The 23,192-nt window shown below is 63.1% G+C and overlaps 1 protein-coding gene across 2 annotated transcripts in view; it reads right to left on the minus strand.

The window, feature by feature from the left end:
• MACF1 (microtubule actin crosslinking factor 1) overlaps positions 1 to 16,143 on the minus strand; it is a 145,292-nt gene extending 129,149 nt beyond the window's left edge. For both annotated transcript variants that reach the window (XM_086479561.1, XM_086479559.1), the window contains exon 1: positions 15,924 to 16,143. In XM_086479561.1, the coding sequence (XP_086335687.1) occupies positions 15,924 to 16,143 (220 nt within the window). The remainder of the gene's footprint in view (positions 1 to 15,923) is intronic.
• Between the last annotated feature and the right edge of the window lie 7,049 nt (positions 16,144 to 23,192).

Below are 23,192 nucleotides of genomic sequence, written 5' to 3' on the forward strand. Positions count from 1 at the left end.
GCTGAAAAGGAGATTTACTGGTTTTAAAGGAATTTTTGGCAGCAGGAACCAGCCCAGCGTGATCTGAGGAGATCCAAGCACCTGCCCCACTCATTGCTGCCCTTCAGCAGGACTGGTGTCCACCAGGCATGTCCCAGGACTTCTGTCAAATCAAATAATAAATAATAATAGCAGCAGCAGCAGTGTTGAAACATGACATGGAGGCAGATCACACTCTCTGTGTATCACCCCACTTATTCTCTGCAAAGATCCCAGCAGATTGAGCAAGACCCACCGCACGGTGCAGGATCTGCCTGCCCGGGCTTCGGCACGGCTGGCACCTCCCGGCAGAGGTGTCCTGGCACACTCGCACAGCATTTGAGCTTTGCCGGAGGGAAAGGAGAGAAACCAGAGCAAGGATGTGCTGCAGGAGCCAAATTGCCCCCCAGAAACCAGGGGTGGCAGTGCCCCACATCTCGGCGGGTTGAGGAGATTCCCGTTGCCTGTGGGTACTGGCACATGAATCCCCGGCTCCTTCACCACGTGCTGGGGGAGCAGACCCAGCTGTCCCCCAAACCAGCAGCATCCCTTGACAATGCCCCACATTATCCAAAAAAATGTTCATAAAACCAGTTTGCACAACCAAGCGACCCTGGAGGGGGGCACACAGCCCTGCTCCCTCACAGCTCTGCAGACAGACGGACACCTCTCCGGGGACAGACGTGCACCGGGGGTATCACTTTCCTTCATGAGCAGAGCAAACCCCACCGGCCAGTTGCCGTTTGTGTCCTTGACAGCTGTCTGCTTGGGAACCAGGGAGCCAAAATTGCTCCGGGAGCTCCGAGGGGGGGAAAACGGGGGCAGGTGGTGAACTGCCCCCACACACACTCTAATTACACCAGGGCCCTCTGCACCACCCGCACCCGCTGCCAGGCTCGGGTGGGACGGAGGTGACACCCAGAGGACCTGCTGCCATCGAAGCGAGCTGCCGAAGCATCAGGGGACGTGTGGGTCCGCAGCAGCCAGAGCAGGCATCCGTTCATCCCGGCAAGAGGGAGCCGATCCGATCGCCAGCGAGCAGCCACATGGAACAGCCCAACTGTGCCGGCCTCCGACGAGGATTCACACCCTGGGCTGGAGCTGGAGGTGCCTGGTCGGCAGCAGGCGGTGGCAGCCCTCGCCTGCCAACACACCGCAGCCCGGCCGCAGCCCCGGCATCGCGGGGCCACTCCTGCAGACATCCCCCCGCGCCTGCCGGCAGAGCCAGGAGCAGAATAAAGTTGTTGCGAGAAGCCAAGTTGTCACCACTAAAAATAGCACAATGGAATTTTCCTCTAAAGAAAAAAAAAAAAAAAAAAAAAGGAAAAAAAAACCCACCCGGCTTCTTGCTGACAAAGGGGCTGTGAGAAGGAAGCGAGGAATAGCCCTGTGGAGGGGGCACAAGGGACAAGCCATGTCCTTTCCCTCTATCACCCCTGTGCCAGGAGCCAGCATTGAGCGGGCACGCAGAACAAGAGCCCAGCATGGGAGCATGGGCAGCACCACCAACATCCCCATCTTCTTTATCTCCATCCACCCCTTCCCAGCCCAGGGGAAAGACCAGGCACCACCGGGACAGCCAGCAGCCAGGGCAAGCAGGCAGCTGCTCCAAAATGACAATAGCAGGAAGGAGACGTGGCTGCACTGGGGAAGCCCTGGCCCCCCCAGCACCCCAGCTCTGCCCCCAGCACCCACCACAGCTTTGTACCTCCAGGGCAATAAGGGTAACCCCACACTTGCAGGGAGTTCAGTGCCTCCCTCCTGCCCCGCTCTCTAACACCCTGTCTAACACCAAAGCAGGTCAGCAGTGCGGGAAGGCAGCCCGACACCCGCCGGGCCCCCCAAACCCCACGGCGATGGGGAGAAGGGCGCTTCCATCCTCCCATCCCAAAGGAGTTAAGGGGAAGTGGGTCTGACGCCACCAGACCCCATCCACAAGCATCCCGGCTCCCTCTCCCCGCCGGGAACGCCAGGAATTCCTGGAGCAGGGAGGATCGCTCCAGCTGGCTCGTGAGGGGCCAGGGGGAGAGCCCCCAGCTCCCGGGACCGCCACCATGCACCCGGCTAGCCGAAGAATCCCAGCATCTCCCAGCCCGGCAACTGCCCTCCACAGCAAGAATGAGAAGCATCCCAAACAGCCGGCAAGGATGAAATATCTCCACGTGCAGCGTCTGGAGCCGCCAGCAATAAAACCTCCTGCGCCATGGTTGTCCCCGTCACCCTCGCTCTGGGGCAGTGGCCCACGGGGTGGGGGTTTGCTCCCCGACGTGCACACGAGTATCCGAGGGGCTCCTTCCCCACCATCACCAGAGAGGAGGCTGTTCACACCGTGCCGAGGAAGTCGGCAGAGCTGGGGCACAGACGTGTGACCCACGGCAGCGGCGGGAGCACGCCTGGAGTGCGGGATGCATTTATTTTAGGAGATCCTCGCCAGCACGGCCGCACCACCACCACCCTGCCAAGCCCCCAGCAGGGACACAGCGATGGCCGTGGCCACATCAGCTGTCCCCAGCATCACTCCTAGCAATCCTCATATCAACCAAACAGCGCTTGAACCAGGGGGGTGGTGCAGGGGCTGCTAATTCATGCTGATTAGCTGGCGGGGCAGCTGCTGGCAGCACGCGCAGTGCGGGACTGCCGGGCTGGGGAGACGGCCTGGCCCCGCTCCGCACGGAAAGGAGTTGCTCCCACTGGATAGTTTTACTAGGACGGCTCTTGTAGCAAAACTGCCCAAGGTCAACGCGAATCTCGCTGCCACGGGAGCCCTTGTATACAGTTTCCTGGAGGGAAAAATAAGCTGCTGGCAAAAGCACTTCTGAAAGGCCACAACGGACCCGAATAGCGATTCATAAAAACCAAACCAGAGGTTACACCCTTATTTGACACAACCAGAAGTCAGTGCAAACATCCCAGTGGGACCGAGGCACAGCTCCATGGCTGCGCAGGAGCGGGGCAGCCAGCTGGGAGGCTGCAAGGGCAGAGCAAGGGCTTGGGAGCAGGACAGGGCAGAGCTGGCTCTGGCTCCAACTGTACCAAGACTCTGCCCTTGACCCAGGCAGGGGTCCCGGCAGAGCTCGATGAAGGGGACAGGGGTCCTAGCAGAGCTTGAGGTGAGCAAGAGCAGAGGCTGAGAGAGGAGAAGACCCACGCAGGTGCTACAGAGGTGCAAAACACGGCACCCATCACGTGTGGGAGACCGGCAAAGCTTCCTCAGCATCGGTAAAAAACGCTCGGTCCGAACAGAGGAAGGCAGGGAGGGTCGGCGGCCGCTGCAAGCAGCACGGGCACAGTGCCAGCCCCACGGTTCGTGCCGGCCGGCTTGGACTCACTGGAGGGCAACAGGGTCCAAAAGGAAATGAAAAATGGAAATGCAGCATGTCATGCGCAGGGAAATAACAAACAACCTGATTGTGGCCTTGCAGCGCCCAGCCCGCCACCCTGAACCCACTGGTCCAGATCGCTGATAAACCGGGGGGGGGGGGTGACGGGGGGGGGTGACAATGGGGCACTCCCAGCGCTGCAAGGCCATGGCTACAGGGACCAGGCACGAACACAAGACACTCGCTGCGGACCGACTCGTCTCACCACTGCTGGTACCGATGGGTCCAGGCTCCCATCGGCACCGTCAGAGCCTCCTCCGACAGGGCGAGAGGGAGCCCCAGTCCATCCTGCCAGGATCAGCATCCTGCTTCTCACCCAAAATCTCCCAAACCATCTCGCCCAACAGCCCTCCCCACTTTCCCTCTTCCAGGAATCGCTGGGCTTATCTGACCCAGAGGCAGGGCGCACATCTCAGATCACATCCAAGGACTCGTTTTACCATGTCTGCAGCCAGACATACACCAAATCAGATCACCCAGCCTCCCAGCCCCACCACACATCTCCTCCTCAGAAAGCAGACGCTGGAGGATCCCCCTCCCCGGCCCCCGAGACGGGTGGGATCCATCCAAATGCACAAAAACCCACGACATGAGCTTGGAAATGAAACTTCCCAGCTTATTAACACAAGCATCCGCTGTGCTTTGCAAACACTGCCGTGCAGGAGACCTCCTCGGTGGCTTCTCCGAGCTGGAGACTGAACACCCCCAAACCCCAGCAGTGGGCCCAGCCTCCCCAGACAAGAGCAGCGCTGAGATGTTAAATCTGGAGCTTCCAGCAAGCCTCAAGGAAGAACGTCTGGAAGAAGGGGGATTTCGAGGTCAGCATCCAGCAGGGACGCTGCAAGCCTGGCTGCTCAGGATGCAGGATGGGGTCCACCCAGGCAGGGGACCACGCTGCCAGCATGGCCAGCAGCACCTGCAGGCAGCAGGCAAAAGCTGCCAGAAAGCCACTCTCCTCCCTGTGAGACGGGCACCCTGCCTCCACCCCCTCTTCTCCCACCACCACCCAGCAGCAGCTCTACTGGTTCCCACCCCACCCGCTGACTCCGACAGGATGGGAAAGGCATGAGCAACCAGTCAGGGTGCGGAGAGGAGCTGGTTTTTAGGTCCTGCCCATGGACCCACAAAAGCTGGCTCCGCACCACCGTGCCAGCCAGGGGGGCACGTCGTGGGTGAAAGCCACAATCAGTCCCAGAAATTAGGACTCCCACCACAGCCCCGCTCACGGCGGGCTGCCGTCCCAATCCCAGGTGTGCCATCACGCCCACCGCTGCACCGCCTTGCCCCACAGGCCACGATTGCCTCATCTGCCCTGGAAAACTCAGCTGGCGTTGCCAGCATCCATCCAGAGCACAGAGCTTCCCGAAGCAGCGACGCCCTGGGTACAGCCGAGCCACAGAGAGGAGCAGGGAAGGGCTGGATTTGTGCTCAGGGAGAGTGGTCCCACCCCAAGGAAGCACCGTCCCCCGCAGTCCCTGCGCCCCACGGGGTTGAGCAGAGCCTGCACCAGGCATCAGCCTACGCTCCCCATCACGGGCACACATCAGAGGCTGCTCATGGAAACCATCCCCCGGGAATATTAATGAGAACGCATTTGTGCTCCTTCCCAGAGAGGCGATGGATTCAAACCAACACCGCTCCGGTCACCCCCCTTCAACCGCAGCCACCGCAATGCTGAAGGCTGAGCGGCCGCAAATCCCATCCTGGGTACCGGCTCTGCGCCCTAGAACCCACCAAAAACTTGCCTGCCTGTGGCTCACCCTTGGGTGGGATCGAAGGACTCCCAAAACCTTCCTGCCAGGGCCTTCCTGGCCAAGCAGAGTCCCAGGAGGAGCCGCACTGCTTCTCAGCGCCGCTCGGTGCATCCTCCCCCCTACCCCACGCCTGTCCCAGCCCTTGTGCTCCGGCCGGCGGCGAAACACTGCCCCGTGCAGGAGCCAGCTCGGCCGCAGCAGCCGGGCTGCGCCCATGGCCCCAGGAAGGGCTCACAGCCCCGCCGTGCAGGGAGATGGAGCTTTATCCAGGCAGCCCCAGCGTGAAGCATCTTCTTCACACCCACCCCAAGCTCCGGTGCAGCTTCTCCCTGCACCAAGAGAGGAAAAACTGGAAACTGAAGTGCCCTGCTCCTTCCACAGCCTGTATTTGTCTGGTTTAGGTGCTTATAAAAGGACTTATCACCCTGGTATTCAAACAATGGTGTTAAGACACTTTAAATTTAAATAAAACCTCTTTTTCTACTTCCCTCTGGGAGGTTTCTTGCCACTGGCATCAGCCATGGTATGTCCAGAGCAGTCTAAACTTAGCTGACACAGGCGAGACGAGCCTGGAAAGGAGGTTGGCCAGAAACCAGCAGACGGAGGTCAAAGACTCCGGTCTCGCCCCGAAGCATGAGCCGGGAAGGAAAAGGCTCTGACGGGAATGCGTGCAGGCAGCGCTGAGAAGAGAAGCAAGAGAACACCACGAGCCCTTTCCAAACGCTCGGCGGCAAGCTGGCCGCTGAAACGACATCAAAGCTTTCCGGCACTCACCGCCGGCACGGCACCGTACACCGGCAGGAGTCACACCACGTCCTGGTGCCCGTGCCAGGAGGTACTGCGGATGCAGCTACCTTGCACGGGCACCCACCACTGCAGCCTCCCCAGGGGCTTTTCTCTCTGGACCAGAAGCACCTGGAAATGAGGAGGAGCAGCCGACAGCCCCAGGACCTGCGAGCAGGGCTCAGCCACAGTCCTGGCTCATTAGCCGGGCACCAGGACAACAACGACAACTGCAATCGCTTCGACCAGCTTTGTGACCGGGGATGCTGGCGGGACGAAGGGGGAGGCACGTGCCTCTCAGCAAGGTGAGCCCAGCCCAGGAGGCATCGTCGGGCACTTGGGATGGTGATGACTCCACCACAAAGGCAGCAAAAAGCCGGCCAGGCAAGGTGAGGTGGATCCTCTCACCTGAAAAACCACCAATTTCATTTCCCTGTTGGCCAAAACAAACACAAGCAAAACAGCACCTTGCACCACGTGCTCAGGCTCCACCTCGGACACCGAGGCCAGGCCATCTCCAGTGTATCCCAAGGCTCCTGCCACCTTCTTGAGACCTCCTTGGTCTCTGGTCCCCCCCTCATACCAGGGAAACCAGTGACTCCCACATGCATCCCAAAAAAAAAAAAAAAAAAAAAAAAAAAAAAATCAGAGTTAATCAGCCTGATGATGAAAAGCCCGATGGCTTCCAGCCAAGCTTCCCCAAGCCAGGGACTCTCCGCTCCAACAGCAGTGCTCAGCCACCCCTCCTCCCAGGCAATGAAGAGGAAGAAGGGCTTCCTCTCCTGGTGAGGAGTCACCACCGTGCCGCCGGTCCCGTCAGCACTCTTGCAGACCACAGCGGCCTTGTGCAGCCCACTCGGTGCCGCCCAGGAACGATTTTTATCCTCGCAGGATGACATCCTGGCAGCAGCAGCCCAACAAGTGAAGGGAAAAAAAAAAAAAGTTTCTTCACAGACAGGAGCGGCCAGGACTGCTTCCCACCCCCAGGAAGGCTCCAGTCCCACAAGGAGGGGTCCAACACGCTCCGGTTCATTTATACAAGGGTCCCACACCTCTTCTGCCCACCCCAGGGTCTCCTCCAGCCCCTGGGAAGGTTGTCCCCTCCCTAACACTGACTCGAGTCAGGCGGACAAGGTGACAAGCCATCCCATGCTGTCCCAGTTCAAACAAGCCAAGCCACGCGCCCGGCACCACGGAGCAAACAGACGGCACCAGGGGTGGGGAAAAAGCTACTCAGACACTACAGCTCCTGATTTCTACTCCCAGTCCCAAAAAAGAGTTAATTATCAAAAAGAAAGGATTTCACCAGGATTGATTAGTTAATGTTTACAGTACTCTGAACAGGGAAAGCATGACCCGTGCTCCGAGCGGAGCCCAGCAGCGCTGCCTGCACCCTTGCGCTGCCGCAGCACAGAGGCATGTGTCGGCTCCTGTTTTCCCGAGGGGCCAGCGAGGGTCAGCACGCCCCCGGAACACGACGGCAGGTACACACCGTGGGAATGGCGAGCAGCCCTCAGCTGCTGAGCCCCACTCAGCGTGCCGAGCACCCACGGCAGGACCGGGCAGGGCTTCCCTTCCTGCCCAGACCCCTCTGACCAGCAGCTCTGCCGCGGTGGCAGCATCCAGAGGGGTCCCCGAAAGCCCCCGCCATCACCCCCTGCGCTGCTGCCGTCGTTCTCACCGGCACCCACGGCAGCGGCGCTGCACGTCCCAGCATGTGCCGCGGCACCACAATCCAGCGATGAGGCAAGCGGGGCTGGAAGCTGCCCCACACCCGTGCCTCCCTGGGAAACTGGCCCACTGGCTTTCAACTGGGCCAGACTGGTGAAGGTCTTGGCACTGGAGAACTTCCAGCTGTAGGGTGCTGTCTGGGACGGCACAGCCCGGAGGGTGCTGTGCCTCCCGAGGATGCCAGCAGCCGAAGGAAGCCACAACCAGGGTGGCTCCGCCACGCTCCAAGCACCGTGAGGTGGGACCGGAGCCTACGTCCCCCCAAACCTCCCCCTTGAGCCCCATCCCCTTGCTCAACCAACCCCTTTGGGACCGGGGCCCAGCATCACGTAGCACCCAGTACCGGGTCCACCGGCAGCAGGGACGGGTGCCCCCGCAGCACCCACGCCAGCGCGCGGCGCTGATGCAAACCTCCGCCCCCAGCACGCCTGGGAGCGAGAGCACCCCGGTGAGCACCGGCGCCGCAATGATGCGGCACACCTACCCGGCACCTCGGCCCCTCCACGCAGGCAGCTCTCCTCTGCCTGAGGTGGGTGTTCTGATAAAGAAAGAAATCACGGGGATCTGCCAGCTGGTTAACCCCTGCTCTTCAGAGAAAGGCAGGATTCGCAGCTTACTGCGCCGGCTCCGGGACCCTTCCCGTGCCGCCGACCTCCTCGCCTCCAAGCCTGCCCCGGCTTGCTTGATGGCGGAGGCCCTGCTGCTCAGATTGTGGGGGGTTTTTTTAGGTTATTTTCTATTAGAAATAGAGTGGAACTGGCTAACAGAATGCAGGGAGGCATTTGCAATCCTGGCTTCAGCCGCACCAAGCGTCCTCCTTGCCCTCTGACGGCACGAGCCAGTGCCAGCAGCGCCAAGTCCCGCATGCGGCCGGTACGGGGTGGCCACCACGAGCCAGACGCTGACCCTACGGGTCTCCCCAGGCAGCTCGGTCCCCAGCAGTCACATTTCAGTGTAAACTCTCCATTTTTGCAGGATTAAGAGGGGGAGGGGATGAGCCAGTGGAAAACTTGTTCCGGACAGGCAAAACCAACCCGTTCAGAGGAGCTGCAATGGGGGAAAGCAGGGAAGAGACAACACGTCCACCAGCTCAGAAACTCACGACCCAAATTGGAGGCTCCCACCCAGCCCTCGCAGCGCAGGTGGGATGTCCCAGGAGGGGCAGGGAGCTGGGAAGGGGTCAAAGGTAAAAGAAAGCTTTTATACAGTATAAACACTCATTTCCCTTCCACCACACAGGCACCACAAACAACATCAAACGCCACACAGCAGGGTACTTCCAAGCGACTACCAGCTTTATAACATAACCTGGTGCAGAAATTAGGTATTACCTAAAAAGCCCTCCTTCCCGGGGGGAACCCAGACACTCAATGAAGGCACCGACACCCAGAGCACGGGGCAGGCAAGGGGGAGAACAGCCCGGCACCACCAGCCAGTAATGCCCCAGCTGGACCAGCACGGACAGGCACTGTAATTTCAATTTCTTACTTGGAACAAAGCAAAACCGATGCAAACGATGGCTCTTTCCATGCCAGCTGCTGGCACCCGCTGCACCGTTTCCTCCGCGTCTCCACGCTAAACCCAACTACATCAAAGGGGCTTTTTATTAATAAAAGTTTGTCAAGTACTTGGACAAGCCCGAGTCACGTTACCCAGCGCCTTTCCAAGGCACCCGAAGAGGCTTTTATTCCCCGCTCCCTGTGAAAGCGGAGTGAGGCTGCGTGTTTCTCCCACCTCTGGGAGGTTTGAGTGGCACCCCCTGAATCGGGGAGCCGGGGAATCCATTATTCCCCTTTCTCTGCAGGCAGAAAGGAAAAGGAAACGGGCGCTGCGAGCGCCTGGCTCCTCTCGACTCGGCCATCCGCATTTTAAAGAGACTTGGCTGCTAAACTTACAAAACAGAGCGCTAGGAGCCCTGTGGGGCTGAAATCTGGGCTCCAAGACAAGTCTATCTCTGCAGCAAGGAGGAAAAAAAAATAATAATAACAATAATAAGAATGGAAACACACGCAACTCCCAGATATGAGCAGCAGACATCAAAACTGCACACTCACTGCCGGTACCGACACCGGCACAGCCACCGAGACAGTGGCCTGCGGAGCACATCAGCTCTTCGTTCCTGCCCAGCTACAGCTCAGGGAGAGGGAGCCTGGCCCCGTGGGGGGGCACGGAGACAGCGGGGGAGCCACAGCAGGGATGGCGGATGGTGGGTCCCTGACATACCTTCTGCCACCCTGGGGTAAGGGCACAGGGATGATGGATATTGTGGTGCTCGAGGGGCAAGGTGGGGTGCTGTGACGCTGGGCAACCCACGCAGGGCCACCAGGGCCCCAGACACCCCACGCAGGGGATGCAAGGACCCCTGCAAACCCCACGCAGGGACGCTGAGCCCCCAGGCAGCCCACGCAGGGGACACAGGGACGCCAGGCACCCCACAGGAGACACCAGGGCCACTCATCCCTTGGGCACCCCATGCAGTTCAGATACAGGGACACTCAGAGCCCAGGCACGCCACACAGGGGACACCTGGGACACTCTCTCCTCGGGCACCCCACGCAGGCGACACCTGGGACACTCTCTCCTCGGGCACCCCACGCAGGGGACACCAGCGACGCTCGGACCCCGGGCACCCCACGCAGGGGACACCAGCGACGCTCGGACCCCGGGCACCCCACGCAGGGGACGCTGAGCTCCCTCGGGGACGGTCACCCCAGCCATCCCGCCCAAGCAGGGCGCACGGGGGACAGAGGAGCCCCCAGTACCCGGGGCCGCGGGCACAGGGACGGCGCCGGCTCATCCCCCGCGGGGGCGGCCCCGCTGCGCTCCAGGCCCCACCGGCGGGCCCCGCCGTCCGCGGTACCTTTGTAGCGCTCCAGCACGTCCTCGTAGGCCTGGACGAACTCCTTCTCCTGGCTGCGGTTGGCCGGGAGCAGCCCCGGCACGTACCCGGCCATGGCGGCCTTTGTGCCGGCGGCCTCGGTGCAGCTGCCGGCGCGGCGGCCAGGGCCGGTCTGCGCTGAGGCCGCTTCCGCCCGCGCCGCCGCCCGCCCGGCGGCCCCGCCCACGCCCGGAGGGCACGCCCCCCCAAGGCCCCGCCTCTTAACGTCTGCTCCGCCCCCTCTGCCCGCGGTCCCGCCCCCGACTTCGGCTCCGCCCCCTGACACCCGCCGCGACCCCTGGCGGCGATGCGGGGCAGCCCCGGGGCGGGAGGGGCGGGGCCCAGCGGGGCGGTACCGGGAGGTGACACCCGGAGGGTGACACCGGGGGGGGTGACACCGCCCAGGCGGAGCCACCTGTGACGCCGGGGCCTCCCAGCGCCGTCACCGGCGCCTGGCGCCGCGCAGCCTCCCAGTGCTCCCCAGCGGCAACCAGTGCCCCCCAGCGACTCCCGATGCGTCCGGAGAGCTGCAGCCCAGTGCAGCCCAGTGAGCCCAGCCCAGTGCAGCCCAATGAGCCCAGACCGCCGCAGCCCGGTGCATCCCAGTGCGCCCAGGCTGCTGCATCCCAGTGGGCCCAGCCCAGTGCATCCCAGTGCGCCCAGGCCGCTGCAGCCCAGTGCATCCCAGGGCACTCCAGTGAGCCCAGAGCACTGCAGCCAAGCGCATCCCAGTGCATCGCAGTGCACCCGTGACATGCAGCCCAGTGCATCCCAGTGCACCCATGACATGCAGCCCAGGGAATCCCAGTACATCCCAGGTCACCCAGAGCATTGCAGCCCAGTGCATCCCAGTGTGCCCCAGGGCACTGCAGCCCAGCACCTCCCAGTGCAACAAGGGCATTACCTCCCGGTGTGCCCAGTGCACTCTGTGCAACCAAAGCGCCGCTTCCCACTGTGCCCAGAGCACTGCATCCCAGTGCATCCCGGTGCATCCCGACACATCCCAGTGCACCCAAGCGGGTGAGCATCTCACCCCCCAGCTCCTGCTCCCCTTCCCCCGAGGCCACTTCAGACACAGACACCAAATACCGGGGCTCAGCACCCCGCACCTGCTGCCAGCACGGGAGCAGCTGGGGGGGCTGTCGGCCCCGGGGGTCCCCTGGGCAGTGACCCTGGCTGGAGCCGGGCGGAGGCTGTGGGACCCCGGAGCCGGCCTTGCAAAACCTCCTTTTATTTCAGGTGGGATTTTGCAGGGATTTATCCCCAGGGGTGTGTTCCCAGGGCAGGTGTGGGGGCTGCTCAGGATCCCACCTCTGTGTCTCCCGGGTCGGGATCTGTCCCCGCTGCCACCGGGTGCCACAGCTACCATCCCTGCAGCCTCCAGCTGGGATGGGAACAGGGGGGGCAGGAGAGAGCTGAACCCCTCGGCATCACTTTGGAGAACATGGGGGAATGGGGAGCCCCTTGGTATCACCTAAGGGGGACTTTGGGGGACAAGGGGCAGAGCAGGCCCAAAGGCAAAGCCCTTGGGGAAATGGGGATGGGGTGCAGAGCCAAACCTGCCTGGCACCCACACCTCCACTCAGCCCCCCCAAACCCCAGCCCTCCGGGCAATTCTGGATGTGGCAGAGCGACACCTCCCACAGCAACAGCCAGTACGGGGGCACAAGGGTGGCTGTCCCCAGGCCAGGTGACACTCCAGTCCCACCAACACCCGGCACCCCCCCGCTCAGTCCACAAGGCCCCCCCTCACCAAGACCCAAGGCCGGATCCAGCCCCCCCCCCTCCCCCCCCACGCCCTGGCAGCCCTGCCCGCCCAACCCACTGGGGCAAATCCCGGCCTTTTTTGGCCACAAGATATTGCTTTTTCACCCTGGCTGCACCGTTTCCATGGCAACCGGAGGGCCAGGCTCCGCCAGCTGGGTAACCATGGCAACGAGAAAAGCCCCATTCCCGCTCAGCCCAGACATCGTGTGTCTCCCCACCGTCACCCAGGGGCCCCCCCAAACCTCCCGGCGGCACCCCGGGGGGGGGGGGGTGGCTGCACCCCGCATCCCTCCAGAGGATGGCGAGGGACCACCGGCGGCTACCATCATCCTCCTCCTGCAGCCTGAGGTGGGAGGGGGGGATTACACAAACCATCCCCTTCACCCCGGCTTCGCAGGCATCTCCCCTTCGCCATGGTGCCTTAATTAGGAAAAGTAATTAATAGTGCCCGGCTGCATCCCCAGCAGTGCCTCGGTGGGGAGGAGGGTTTAAATCCGGGTGACCGCGCCGGCGCGGCGGCCTCGTGGCTCAGCCGCCTTTGTGCCGAGGCCGGGCAGGCGTCCTTGGGTGGCAGAGCACCCCGCCGGGCCCGGCCGCCGGGGCCGTGGCTCGCTGCAGAGGTGTCTGCGCTCGCAACACCCATCTGACCCAAAAACATGTTCCCCGGGCAAGGGGAAATCTGTGCCGGCCAGCTGGCACGGCTGAATTCCTCCTTGGGCATCGGGAGAGCTGCTCGAATCCTGCCCCATCCCGACGAGCGGGAGCGTTTGCTGCTCCCGAGGCAGCGGAGAACAAGGAGGTTTGTTCCCACGTCCCCGAGGATGAAGCACATCTCCCTCTGTTCAGCCAAGGCTGCCGCTGCCAGTGGCTTCGGGTGACGCTCCCGAATGACAAAGGACTCCCAGGAGCCTTTTCAAACAGACGGAGCGCAGCCCTTGGAAAGCCCCCGCGACGCCTCCCCCATCACCCCTACCCGCTGCCTCTGTTGCCTGCTCACCCCTGGCACCCTTGTGTGTCCCCCGGCCCCTCCCAGCACCCGAGCACCCTGTGACCCTTGGCAGGACCAAGTGCAAACGGGTTTAGGATGAAAGAGCCTTTTCTTTCCAAAAGCAGCGCCCCCCCCACCCCCCACCCCATTCTGGCCACCACCTTCACCCTCTGCCAAGCTGCTGGAGCGAGACAGAGTGATGCGGGGCCAAGGGCCAGTCTCTGACCCCCCACGTCCCGCTCCTCCGCTGCCACCTCCTTCCAGGGAGACGCCAGCGAAGCAGGGAACGGCTCCAGAGGCTGCCTGGGGACCCGGCCCAGCACTGGAGGTACCAAAGCTGAAGGCACAGCCAGCCCCGTGGCGGGGGGAGCGGCGTGTCCCAGCACCCCACGCTACAGCACCAGCACCTCCCGCAAGGTCCTCGCTGGCACGTCCCCTCCCTGGGCACAGCCATGTGCTCCTTTCCTTGGCTCTGATGGCCAGAAGGGACGCAGAGACCGTCAGACCCCACAGACAGCGAGGAAGATCACCCCAGATCCATGTCCCCCCAAAAGCACCGAGGTGCTAACGCTCCTGCACCGCCTCTGCCAGCTCCACAGGACAGGGCTCCCCAGCCCCGCACAATGCCCAGGCTCTGTCCTCGCCACTGGGATGGGTCCCCAGTGCCCTTTCTCAGGGGTCCCAGCCCTGTCCCCCTTCCCCAGGCACACTGAGAGGAGCCAGCTTCCCCCCGGGCACATTCCACCAGCCACAGCCCCTGGTCCCCAGCCCAGGCTTGTCCCCGAGCCCCACGGTGGGGACAGGCACCGGGGCGGCCGGCGCGCTCCAGACAGTCCCGCTGAATAATGCAAGGATCTGAATCAATATTTCAGCCTATTTTCAAACCTGGTGACACAAAACTGTCTCCAAACTCTTTCTTCCCGGCTCAGCACTGTCTAGCTGCACCTCGCGAGTTATTTTTAATGGGGAATCTGCATGAGACCAGATTTTGTGACATCCCCCTGCCTTTAATCACAGGCTGGATGCAGCCAGCGTGACGACAAGCGCTCGGCATCCCGGGCAGGCGGGGAGAAACACAGCTTGGGAAATGGCTGTGCCTCAGCAGGGTCTGGCCCCAGGGTGCGGGAGGGTGCTCAGCACCCAGCAGGATGGGGCTTTCGGGGCAAAGCCGGCCAGGGAGCGGTGGTGGGTATGGTGGGGCCACGGCAGCCCGGCCATCTCCCAGGCTCGGCGGTGCTGGTGTTTGGGACAGGGCCGGCTGCACCTTGTGGGTTTGCTTCCCCCAGCCCCAGACAGCGCATTTTCAAGAACCATCATTTGAATCAACTGGTTCTTCCTGCCCCAAGACACCCGTGAGCTGGGACGGCACAACCCGCCCGAGCGGCACCGTGGCACGGCCAGAGCCGCACGCACCCCACCGTGCCAGCGCAGGGCAGGCAGGGAGGGCAGGCAGGGAGGCAGGGCTGGCAGCCAGCGTCCCGCTGCTGCTCCTGCCTGGGTGGGATATGACAGGGTTCCCCCCGCTCCCAGTACTCCCAGTGTGATTCCCCACAGTGTACAGAGCCCAGCACCGGGGCCGATCTGCCCATCGGCTGGGGGCTGGCAGGGGCAGGCAGGGGCTGGCAGGGTAGAGCGGGCGCCTCGGGAGCTCGCCGCCCTCATGCACGCCTCCGCCAGCAAGATGAAAGCCGGGCCCCGGGGTTCCCTTGGGGCGGCAGCTGGGAACAGCCCGGCCAGGGCTCAGCAGGGGCCCCTCAGCGCAGCCCCGAATCCCCATTTGCTGCTGCAGGAGCAGATCAAAGGTGCCTGGGGCGTGGGGAGAAGGGGCCAGACCCCAGCAGCTGCAGATCAAAGCCCCCAACGGCCGTTTGTCCCGAGGGAAGCACCAAATCCTGACTCTGGCACCAGGGCCCCCTCCTTGAGCAAAGCTCCTCCATCCTCCCTCCTAGGCACCCCCACACTGGGGTCCCTTCCAGCTCCATCAACCGGAGAAGGAGCTGTCAGCCATGGTGGGTCCATCCCTGGCTTTGTTTCTCCTTCCCACCCCCGTCCCTCTCCCCGGGGTGTGACGGTCGGGTGCCACAGCGGCGCTGCAGGCGAGGGGATGCACGGGGCAGTGTCCCCTCCACGACGCAGCAGTGCAGTGACCCCGGAGCATCCCAACGACCACAGCGATAGGGCTGCCCACTGCGAAGGTGGTGGAAGCTCCATCAGCCGGAAATCACAAACCTCCCAGGGCAAATTCCTCCCCGGAGTCTGGCCAAGGGCAATCTTCCACCAAGGAGTCATTTAGACCTTAATTAGGCATTTTAATGTCACCCAACCCAAGCGTTGAGGGTGCCCAGTCATCCCTTAACCCCAGTGTGCTGAGAGCATGAACAACCCAGGGTGAGCCCTACCCGGACAGGACAAAGCCATCGCGGAGCCGCACCACCACCCTGGCCCTCAGTCCCCAAAGGCCACATCCACCCCTCCTCTCCACATCCCATCCATCCCCAGGCTCCCTGGGGAGCAGCAGGTACAGGGGTGACCCCAAGACCATCTCAGCCACCACAGGCGGAGACCGGAGAGCCTCGTCTGCCTGTCCCTGGGGGGACCCACCACAAAACAGGACGCTGCCTTACCTGCGACCCTGACGACAGCCCTCTCGGCCGGGTCCAGCACCGAGTCCTGGCTCTTCCGCTTCCTCTGTTCGTGGAGGGGTAAATTCCAGGGCAAGGTGTCCCCGGGGGGACACGGGGAGAGGCTGCCCGAACGCTCGCTGCGGTAGGAGCGCTCACTCCGGCATGACCGCTCGCTCCGGCACGACCGCTCGCTGAGGGTCTCCTCGTCGGAGGACGACATGGCCCACGGCGCGGGCAGGAGGGCGGGCAGGACGTCCCCACGGGCAGCAGCCTGCGGAAGGAGCAAACAGCGCGTGACGCCAGGCCACCGGCCGCGGCTCCCTCCCCGCCACGGGTGCTGCGGGTGATGGAGAAGGGACCGTCCCACCACAGACGTCTCTGCCCTCACACCTGCGCCCAAGCACCGTCTTGGGCAGGTGAATGGAGCTCCTAAATGCTGCCTCAGTTTCCCCCTTGCTGGTCTGACAGCTGGGGCTCCCAGGGATGGGGACGGTGGCCCGGCCACCCCTCTGCCAGCAATGCTCACACTGGCATCCCTGGCACTGGTTCACTCCCATAAAGCAAAGTCCAACCTTTTGGGTTCGATTTCTTTGTGCTCGGTACAAGAAGAAGCCATCACATCGGCACTGCCCTTTGTACCCGCAGTTTTTCCCCTCTCAGAGTGGGAAGAGCTTTAAAAATCCTATTAATGGTGGTAGGGGAAAATGGTTGGGCTTTCTGTAGCACACAGGGAGTGAGCTGTGCCGCGTACACACGCTGGGCAAATAAGCACCTTGCATGAGACATATTTAAAATAATTCTCATTGTGTCCTCTAGCTCGACCAAGGAAAATGCACATGAAATGACTGAGACTCCTACAACCGATGTGCCGCGGCAGAGGAGCCGCCTCCATCGCGCGGAGCCTTTCCTTATTATCATCATTTAATCAGCAAAACAGGAACAAAGAGACCCAAAAAAAAACATTGAAAGAAAGGGAGAAAGGATTCCATGAGTCATTCACCCCCCATTGAAAAGCTGCAAAAAAATGAACCGCGGCCCAAAACCGCGTCTCCCCCGGCAGCCCCGACGCCTGCACCGAGGGGCTCAGCCCTCGCCCTGCTTTTTGGGGGGACCCGCGGGTGGGCGAGGAGCAGGAGGGGGGGCTCGGTGCCCAGGGAGAGGCAGGGCCGGGGGCTGCAGGGGCTGCGGGGGCTGGAGCCCCGGTTTGCGGTGCGGGCAGGGGGTGCAGCAGGTGCGGGAGGCAGCGGGGTGCGGGCACGGCTCTGCGGGGGCACACGGGGCTGGCCTGGTCCCGTTCCGCCCCCCCGGGTCTTGCCCTCCCCCGGCCGGCATCCTCCGGTGCCCGCAGCCCCAGCCCAGCCCCGGCGGCTGCTGCTCCCCTTTTCCCGGTCCAGCCCCATCCCCATCCGCCGCCTTTCCATCCCTGCTCCGTCCCCATCTCCTGCCGTTCCCGCTCCATCCCCCGCTCCTCCTGCCCTTCCCCGTTCCATCCGCCGCCCTTCCCCGCTCCCTCCCCGGTGCGCACCCCCCCGCTCACCCCCCGCGGTGGCGCTCCGGTCCCGGTCCCGGCGGCTCGGAGCGGGCAGGACGCGGCGCTCCCGGTCCCCGCAGCCGCTCCCGCTCCCGGCCGTGCGCTCCCGGCCCCGCCGCTGCCAGCCCCGCCGTGCGCTCCCGGTACGGCCGCTCCCGGCCCCGCCGTGCGCTCCCGCCGCTCCCGCCGCTCCCGCCGCCGCGGCGCCTCCCCCCGGCCCGGCCCGGCCCTGCCCACCGGGGCGGCACGGAGTGGCGGGAGGGGGGGGGGGGGTCCCGGTCGCCTCCCACCCAGCGCAGCTCCGGGAACCGGCCCCGGCTCCCGCCCCTGCGCCAGCCCAACCCGGTACCCTCCGCCCCGGGCACCCCCGGCCCAGCCTCGGACACCCCCCGAGTCCCCCCAACCTGTCCGTGCTCCCCAGGGTGACACGATGCCCACCGCCTCCCCAGGCTCCCCCTTACCCCACCCTGCACCCCCAGCCTGCACAGCCACCCTGCACCCCCATTGCACAGGGCGTCCCCCTAAACCACCCAGCAGCTCCCCACACCCCACACAGCCCCCCCAGGGCACCCCCTTTTCCCTCCATAGCACAACCCCCCCCTCCCCTCCACCCCATCCTCTAGATTCCCCCAGGCCCAGGGGAATTAGAGCACCCATCGATTGGGGCCAGCGGCTGTGGCAGGACCACAAGGCAGGGGGGGGACACACGAGCAGGGCACAGAGGGACATGAGCAGGGAAAGGCCAGGAAAGGCCTGGAAAGGGCCGGAGGGCTGTGCTAGGAAAGCTGGATGCTGCCTAAGGCCTCACCTGCGGGACAGCGAGGCATCCCAGCCTCCGCCGAGTCAGTACCAGCCGCAGCCGTGGCGCGGGCAGGGACACCAGCAGCAGCCCGATGGGGTGGCTGAGCTGCAGGACAACCCCGTCCGCTTGGCAGGACTGAAGCAGGATAAACCGCTCCGGCTGACGGCAGATCCAGCCGCCCCGCGTCGACGGCGCGACCCAACGAGCAGCAGCACCGTGCCACGGCCCCGAGCCAGCGCGGCTGCTCCCACGGCGTCGCACGCGGCCTGGCCAAGCCCGTCGCCCCGGTCCACCCGGGGTCTCGGCGCAGCCAGTTGCCCCACGGGCATCTCTCCGCTGCCAGCTTTCAGATCTCATCCCAACATGTCCCTCGGCTTCCCAGTGACTGTTTTCCTCAAGTACGTCCAGCGAGGGCGTGGGACGCAGGGAAGGACACGGCGTGGGGTGTGGTGACACTTTGCTCTTGGACAACTGGGACACGGCTGTACAAGAGCACGTGTTGCCCTGCAGCCCTGCCTGGTCGGATCCAGGGACGAGGAGAGCAGCGCAGGAGGGAGCACTCGGCTGAAACCCGCCCGGGCGCAGATGCACCGGTGGGATGGATCGAGCCCATAGATGCAGCGGCCGAGGCGTCGCAGCACCGGCTGGTGACAAGGGCACGAGCTCCCTGGGAGCCCCGATCACACTGGGACAGCCTGGTGCTGGGGCACTGTGAGCAGAGCAAAGGGTGTACTGCAAAATGGTGTCCTGGTGGGCCAGCGCCAGCCTCACCGCCTCGGTGCCAGCCCCGCCACCCCGGCACTGCTTTCTCTTCCCTCTCTCCGTGTGGGTCTCACACCTCTTGAGCGGGTGCTCAGGTCCATACTGGACGGACACTGATGGATAAATGCACCCACTGCGCTCAAGGCAGGGCTGTGGGGCCCCGCACCATGAGGGACCCCAAAATCCTTGAGAACTGGGGAGCACGGAGGGCTCGTCCCACGGGAGCCGGCGGCCTCAGGCACACTGGGAGGAGGAAAGCGCCCAAAGAGCCAGACGCTGCTCGTGCCGTTCCCAAAGCTCCCGGACGGGTTGGGCGGCTCAGCCGCGTGTTTGCGATGTGCAGAGGCCCCCGGCTGCGACTCCTCTGGCCTCCGGCACCCACCGGGGCGATCGGCACGATGCCCCCGGCCATCCCCCCGCTCCCACCCATGGCAGCCGGGCACCGCTCACCCTCGCGGCACGAAGCACAGGGTTCACCGCACGGCTGCGGGGAGCTGCGCGCCCCGGCGCTGGCTGCAAGGTGACGTGTCCCTTCGTCACCCCATGATCGGTGGCACCGGCTGGGCTCCGGCCTCCTCCCTCGCGGTGCCCTCAGAGCAAACCCGGCCGATTCGAGCCGTGTTGAACCCCGGAGGAACGAGGGCAGCCGGGAGACGGTGCCTGTTCCAGCCTGTGCGGATTTCACACCCAAAACGCCTTTCCAAAAACCCCTCGCAGCGCCTGGCAGCGCTGGATTATTTGTGCTACGAATCTGGGTTAAGATCGTGCGCTGTTTTGCCTACGTGGGGAATCGTTATTTCAGGAGGAAGGGGGGAGGCGGGTGGGGGGGGGTGTTCCTCCCTAAATCATTTCATCTCCCTAAATCATTTCATCTCCCCATTTCTGCGCTGTACAGCAGGACCATGGGGACCCCCCCTCCCTGCTGGGGCCCTGCAAACACCCACCCGAGGGTGCTGAGACTTTGGGGTCCCGCTTGGCATCCGTGGGGGTGCAGCAAGATGTCTCCTGGGCCACGGCTCTGCCCCAGGAGTTGTCCTCTCTCCCTCATTAAAACCTTCGTCCAAGCCCGCAGATGAAACCTGCCTTTTCCCTCGACTTTTGATAAATTATTCATCTCCCCAGAGTTGTTTATTCCCCCTCTCTGAGGCAGAGAGGAGCTGCAGACGCCGCTGGAGGCTCCCGGCACATCCGGGGCTGCAGGAGCTGCAGGGGGTGGGGGCTCACCCACTCCCCGGACCCCAGCTCCCGGGCGGCTGAGGGTTGTAGGAAAATGGGAACGAGGGAGCTGCGGGGAGGGAAGCCCTTGGGAAAGCAGCCGGGGGGTGACGTGAGCGCTGCCCTCACCAGCTCCTGCCCTGTGGAGATCTCCCACCCCATCCCAGTCTCTGGGCCTCCCACCCAGCTGGGAGGTGGCTTCCCCCTGTGCCAAAAAAATGACAAAAAAAGCGAAGAGTGAAATAAAAATTTGGCTCTACTACACGCTGGAAATGAATCTTGTTTGGGGCTCCGTGGTGAACTACATTCAGAAGCTGAGGATGCTTCAAATCCTGTTTGCCCGGGGAACTCGGCTGGGATGATCGGACCCATTTTCGATTGCTGCTGCTCGCCCAGAGCCTCGGCCACTGTCTCCTCCTGCCAGAGCTGGGAGGTGGTTTTTTTACTTTCTCCATGAATTTGATCATTTTCATCAGGTCTTTGGGTTATTTCCCTTATTGGCTGAAATTTCTAATAGAGCTTTTAACTACGGCCAATAGATCCACTCTTCCCTGTCCCTCCTATCCACCACTTGCCCTTGGCTGTGTTAACATCTCTCACCAGAACAATTAGATTTTGGATGGATCTAAAGAGCCACCCGGGAGGCAGGAGCATTTAGATAATTTTCAATATTTCCTCCGACACCTGGACAGCTCGAGGAGATGAGTCACTCTCGCCACCACCGGGTGCCGGGTTTTTTGCTGAGCCCTTTTTTTTCCCCCCTGGAAAAGCTACCCTTCCCTTCCACAGGCTTTTTTATTTCTTGCAAACCAGCACTTCCCAGCAGCTCCGGGCGCCGCCAGCCTTCGCAGCCTCCTTGCGACGGGTTTGCAACGCCGCCGCGCCGACGACTGCCGCAGCCAAGCTGCCACCAGGAGCGTCGTTCGTGGGGCCGACTGCCCGCCCTGGGCACCCGCTGCCTCCCCGAAGCCACCGCCACGGCCCCTCCGTGGCACATAACGCCTCTCTGGGAAAGGGGAGGATCATTAATCGTCACCCGTAACGAGTGATTGCAGCAGAGGGGGTGCAGGCACGGGGGCTTCCACAGATTTGACCTCCCAGCTGGCCCCGCTCCCCAAATTTCCATCCTCGGTTGAAACCCAGGGGCTGATAGCAGGGAATCGCGGTCTGGCTCGGTGGCAAAACGGCTCCCACAGCTCAGCCCTGCTCGGCGCTTTCCAGAAGGGCAATACTGGTCCCTGCGTCCCCCACCCGCGCAGCCCCGGGCCCCTCCGCCCTCTCCTGCTCCCCACAGCCCCCACCCATGGCTCCGCGGTCGATGGCTCACGCGGCACCGCTCGATTCCCCGCCTGTTTTCTCTCTCCGTTCACCGTTTATTAGCTCTGCCCCTGCCCTCGTGCCAGGAGCCTCCCAAGGCATTTTTCCACCCCAAACCATTCACGTTTCAGCCCGTTTCTTCATGCTGCTCTCGCACCTTTCCGGTGTTTCCCTCCGCTGCTGCCCGGGGAGCTCCCCCTCGCCGGCTTTTGTAGCCAAAACGCTGTTAATCCACCTGAGCGGCAGCACCGTGACGTCAGTTTTTCCTCTGCTGAAACTAATTGTCACGAAATAGTTTTCATATTTGAAAGCTCCAAACAAAATCCCTGAGGATTATCAGCCCGTTACATGCAGGGAGAGCAGCTCCCCATCTCTGGCAGCCCTGGGGCTTCATCAGATCCAGACCTGGATTTCGGGGCTCTCCGATGCCGCCACCCCCCCTACGCCTGCCCCTGCCAGGGAGAAACGTGGCTCCAACCCACACGTGGCTGTGAATCAGCCCGAGCGGAGGGAACCCATCTGGGCCGTAGTAATCGATCCATCTGGGCCTGGGGGAAGGGAGAAACCTCCCGGCAGCACTCGGAAAAGCTGATTCGGAGGAAGCTGCGGGAGAGGAGCTTGACGAGGAGCAGTAGAAATCCCCAAAAGGCCAAAACCCGCTGGGACGGCACCTGCGAGACCATCGCTGCCGCAGCCTGCGGGGAAGAGGGTGAAACCTCCAGAAGTGCTTCTTCCAGTGCCCCCAGCACCCCAGGGTGGCAGAGAGCCCCGAAAACCCAGCGCCCAGCTGTGGTACCTGAGGGTGCAGCTTTTCCAGGGTCTGTGAGCCTCTTCCCAGCCCCAGGAGGGATCCGTGGGCCCAGCGAGGCCCCTGGGAGCCCAAAGCAGCAGCAGCTCCCTCTCTGCGGGCAGGGGAGGGGTCCCAGCTGGGAGAGTTTGGGTTTTCGCCGCTGGCACAGTCCACCTTAAGGCGATGTTTTCATTCCAAACCCTCAAATTTCAGGCTCGCAAGATCTCACACAGCCCGCTCCTCCAACCAGCTGCTCTCCCCCACCCGGTTAATCATTCACAAGGTGTTTGGAGAAAGAGATCGGCTGCGGCCGCCTTCGGCCCTCGAGCGAGGAAAGCTCTTCTCAGCAGACAAGTGCAGCGCTGCCCGTCCCAAGTACTGCTGGTCCACGGACAAGGGCATCGGCGGGGCAGGAGTTAAGAGACCCGCAGCTGCGACCGGGAGCGACAGCCCCCCCTGTGGCCCCTCAGCGAGGGGCACGGCCGGTCTCTGCCTGCCCCGGGGGTTACACCGCGCTCGGGTCAGCGTTTATCACCCCAGCGTGGGGATTTGCGAGGATCAGGAACCTCATAGGCTCCACCTGCGTCGAAGATAAAGCATTAAACCACAACCACTGGTATTAAAAACACAGATCAAAGCACAGCTCTGTCCCCTCTCTACTTCCAGGGACTCACCTGCTTTAATTGGGTTACAAAACCTTGCTGGATTTGGGAGGAAAACCCCCGCCTTGGGAAGGGAGGAACACGGTGCAAGGGACAAACCGCCCCGGCCGTGCCAGGGCCGCCCGCCAGCCGCCGTCAGCAGGGCCCAGCGTCTGCCGCGGCGCTGAATGGATCCCGCTGACACCCGGGA

Source organism: Leptosomus discolor, chromosome Z (genome assembly GCF_034619465.1).
Source record: "Leptosomus discolor isolate bLepDis1 chromosome Z, bLepDis1.hap2, whole genome shotgun sequence".
In the NCBI taxonomy this organism is placed as follows: Eukaryota; Metazoa; Chordata; class Aves; order Leptosomiformes; family Leptosomidae; genus Leptosomus; species Leptosomus discolor.